Consider the following 4,237-nt stretch of genomic DNA (forward strand, 5'->3'; position numbering starts at 1 on the left):
TACTCGTAAAATATCCTTAACCATAGTCTGGTGTTTGCTGCCCCCACATGGTAAATATTATGCAACAGGAAACAGGAGGCACTAATTTTAACATGTAAGTGACAAATGGTAAGTTTACCAAAAAAAAGAGCGTTTTAATAAAAGCCAAACTCTCACTTTACTGCGTCTTCCAGTTCTTCTAGTTATTACTTTTGCATAGTCCATAATAAGCACATTCATAAAGCATTTACACACAATTAGGTTAGTACAATTACAATAAAACTGAACTGCGCATTTTTAATGGATTTCAATAAGATACATTTACTCCAATAATGACATCACTAAAGGCCTTGATTTCATTTGTGACTCTCGTGCCTCCATCTCCACCTGAACTCATGAGTGGAAGGTTTTCCTTTGACTAACTTACACTTTAATCTGTTCWAAGGAAGTGTCTTACATCCACTTTTCTTAGACAATTTATTTTTTTTTAAATTATGAAAATTGTAAATTAAATCTGAAGATTTTCTAACAGTAATGAAAGTTATCTTATTTCCGTTATTGTTTGCAAATAATTTAGGCATTTGAGCAACACTGGATTTATTATTGGGATTTTATTTTATGTACCGTAATTTAAATCTATACCTGTAGGCTGATAATATGCATGGATAAGATCATGAACATGTTAAAATTGAACATTTAGCAGTTGTATATTTGGCATGCATATGTTTAATAAAAAAGAAAAGAGAAAAAATAAAAGCACACATCCACCATCACAGGTCACATTTCTGATTTAAATTTGGTAGAGGAAAACAAAAGCTGAGGCTTAAAATTAGATGGGAAAATATGGCATGCTAAGAAATTACACACACAGTAYATTTCTCAGAGATAAAATATGAATGTTTTTGAAGTCATCACTGTTTTGCAGGGACTGTTGTGCTTGAAGTGCAACGTGGCGACAGAACGAGTTTCTTCCTCAGAGTGAACTTCACTTCAGGCGCCTGTTTTGCCTCGCCTTCACAATTTTCTATGAATCCCTCCTTCTGGCCCACCATGTTATTCACACGATGCAGGATGGAAGTAATGTCTTCACCACTGAAATTAGACGTGGGAAAGAAAATAAAATTGTCACAATAACTGAATATAGATTAGAACAGAAAAAAGCTAATCTCAAACATAGAGGGCAATKGTTATACTGTTAGAATTACAAAACAGAAAACATTTTACAAGAGATTTATTAGACATGATGAGTTACCTAGGGCAGTGCAACTTCAGCTGCTCACACACCGACTGGATAAACCAGCTTCCATCTGTTGGGTCTCTAAAGGACTCATAGTCTTCAACAGAAGAAACAGCAAAAAGAAAATCTGCTTCCTCAGGAATGAATGTTTCACTATCCTCCTCAACATCTTTCAGCAACACTCTTCCTTGTATCTTGTGGCCTTGGCAGGCCTGGATCAGGAACACTTTGGGTTTGCCAGTGAGGGGTGACTGTTCAGTGGCCACAAAATATCTTCTTATTTCCTTAATGGCAAGACGCTTAGAGTCGACCCCGTGAACTTTACGTAATGACCCGTGGCTCAGAATGCAGCAAACGAAGGCGTCGCCGTGCCGAACCGGCTGCTGGGGAGCAGGGAACCAGCCRCCACACCATTCCTGAACATCCAACTCCTGTAGCTGAAGCTGCTTCTCCTCATCATGAGGAGAAGCAAATAACTTCAGTGTCTGTTCCATCTGGTCYCCGGTTTGGTCTTTAYACATCAGCACCTTGAAGCCCAGCCAGCTGAACACGTCTGCTAGACTCTCTGYGGGATTTAAAAAAATATATTATTTAAAAAGAGAAATTAAACTTGACCAAAGTGTTACATTTTGAAAAACAAAAGGTCTGAAATGAACATACCAGCATCTTTGTTTGTCCCCATCTCTGTTCGACGTCAGGGCTGTGGAAATTCTCATTGTTTATGATCAGGCAGAGACCAACAGGCTGGCTTTTGAGTTCATAAACCTCATCCTAAAACAGAGACAATGTGACACATTCAAACTCAATTCACAGCGAAAAAATTTTCTTATCAAAATGTCAATACTATTATGAGTTTATAAACATCTTTAATACATACAGGTACATTCTATAAAACTTGGATATCATAAAAAAGTTAMATATTGGAAGCTGACGACATCACATACTAATCAACTCCTGAACCGTTTTGTGGGCCTCTAAAGCCTCGTTTCCATTGAACAGTACAGAATGCATTGGTGCGGTTTGGATACCAAATATTTTATGGTCCGGTATATTCAGGAGATAATTTCAATAAGGCATGCACAATACATCAACATTAACATCAGTATCGTTTGCTTGAAACAAAGGAAATGACACAAAGCTAAAAAAACAATCTGCATTGCTAAGCCAATTTGAAAGTCAAGGATTGTGCTATAAGTTTAACTTTTTTAAACTAAATTACCAAATTAAATGAACKTTTTGGTACCTGGCATCTCATTGACTTGTTACTGGTTTGACTCACCTGCCTTTCTGTCTTGACGTTCTGTTGTTCCCCAAGTRATAAAACCTTTTTTGTTTTCTACAAACAATTTTTGATTTTCCAAATTATCAAACYGAGAAAGTGATATACAAGCAACTTTAATACTTTTTAAAACTGAGCAATCCTGTGTAGTAAATGGGACTTCCCCACACAAGTGTGACAATATTTTAAAATAAATTATTCTTGGGTTAAACAAAACGAATGCAAGCAAATCTTTAATAAATCCAGGGTGAAACTAGTCACAACATTTTGCTGTTTCCGTTCAAGGAACTCACCTTTTTCACCTTTTTAGCCTCAGGCACCACATTGCCTAAAAGTGAAAGCAAAATCAAACAAATGAAACCAGTTTCCTCCTCCTCTAAACAATGTCAGAATGCAATAAAGTGATTCCTGAATTACCGCTGCAAGGTGAGGTAGCTGGAACCGGCTTGGGTAAAACATCATGGAGCTTTATTTGCTCCAGGTCAGGATAAGTTTCAGCGACGTCGTCGGTTTGCAGTAGCTCCAGAAAGTTTTGGCAGGTTTTTTCTCCTTTATCCATGATCTTATCCACAAGCTCTACAACGTGGCCCTCCACATGCTCTTTGTTGATGCTCTTGAGGTTGTTGTATTCCCTCGAAGTTATCAGCTTCTTCTCCTGAACCTTGTTGAGGATAAATTTGTGGTCTCCACATAAAACCTCAATGAGTTTTACTTTATTACACTTCAGGGTCTCCGTGGCTGACATTATTGCGCTAACTACACACACTGGCGCTCAAGAATTCGAAACTTCAACTGTCTGAACCCCGAATAGCTATAATGCCGTTGCTTCGTCTGATGTCCTTTGAAGCAGGATTTCTCAAAGAAAGCAAATAGTAACAGGTTATCAGGTCAACAACGACTTACGAGCCAGAACCAGTCAGCTGAACGTCTATTTTCACACGACTTAGACTTTCCAAAAGTTCTGCCCTATGGGTTAAAGTGTAAAAGCTACAATGATGAACTTTTCAAGGAAGTAAAACTAAGCCACGAATAAGGAACAGAGTGGTGTTTCATGCCCCTACATGGTAAAAGACTATGCAATGGCATTTCCTCAAGAGTAAATAGGTGGTTATCATTTTCACATGTAAGTAAAGCAACACTGGTAAGTAAAAAAAGAGTAAGTTTTAGAAAAGTTAAACTCTCAGTGTGCTGTGTCTTCCAGTTTTTCTAGTTGTTACTTTTGCATAGTCCATAATAAGCATATCCRTAAAGCATTTACACACTATTAGTACAATTACAATAAAACTGAACTGAACATTTCAGAATAGTTCAATGAGCTAAATGTACTCCCATTATTTCTTTTGTGAGTCTTGTGCCTCCATCTCYACCTGAACTCATGAGTGGAAGGTTTTCCTTTGACTAACTTACACTTTAATCTGTTCTAAGGAAGTCTCTTACATTCACATTTCCTAGACATGCCATCTTGCTGTACCTAATTACCCAATACATATGTACACCAATCACAGATTCAAATGTTAATATAAATGAAAGCTGTGATAATAAAATACATCTGTCTGACATGACCCTGGCCTAAGATCGAGGCGGTGACCAAACAATAAGCAAGAAATGTCAGAGCTAATCACCGGAGCTCGTGGGCGGGCTGCAAGGAAATGGGCCTCAGCTGCAGTTTCCATCTAGGTCTTAGTGCTCAATAGAGATGGGAGATATTGAATATTTTGGCATGAATGCATACCAAATAAATA

The 4,237-nt window shown here is 37.7% G+C and overlaps 2 protein-coding genes across 3 annotated transcripts in view; both read right to left on the reverse strand.

Annotated features, from left to right (window-relative positions):
• The window catches only part of LOC103478932 (caspase-8-like), an 11,027-nt gene extending 7,543 nt beyond the window's left edge, over window positions 1–3,484 (reverse strand). For both annotated transcript variants that reach the window (XM_008433076.1, XM_008433074.1), the window contains exon 1: window positions 3,157–3,484. In XM_008433076.1, coding sequence (XP_008431298.1) covers window positions 3,157–3,240 — 84 coding nt within the window. In that variant the 5' untranslated portion in view covers window positions 3,241–3,484. The remainder of the gene's footprint in view (window positions 1–3,156) is intronic.
• Window positions 609–1,981, reverse strand: LOC108167062 (caspase-8-like). Its single transcript, XM_017309836.1, has 3 exons — window positions 1,877–1,981; window positions 1,232–1,781; window positions 609–1,071 (listed from the first exon to the last, which is right to left on the reverse strand). The coding sequence occupies exons 1-3, from the start codon at window positions 1,896–1,898 to the stop codon at window positions 891–893; spliced, it is 753 nt and encodes a 250-aa protein (XP_017165325.1). The 5' UTR covers window positions 1,899–1,981; the 3' UTR covers window positions 609–890.
• Window positions 3,485–4,237: the final 753 nt, after the last annotated feature.

Source organism: Poecilia reticulata, linkage group LG17, assembly GCF_000633615.1.
Source record: "Poecilia reticulata strain Guanapo linkage group LG17, Guppy_female_1.0+MT, whole genome shotgun sequence".
NCBI classification, from domain to species: domain Eukaryota; kingdom Metazoa; phylum Chordata; class Actinopteri; order Cyprinodontiformes; family Poeciliidae; genus Poecilia; species Poecilia reticulata.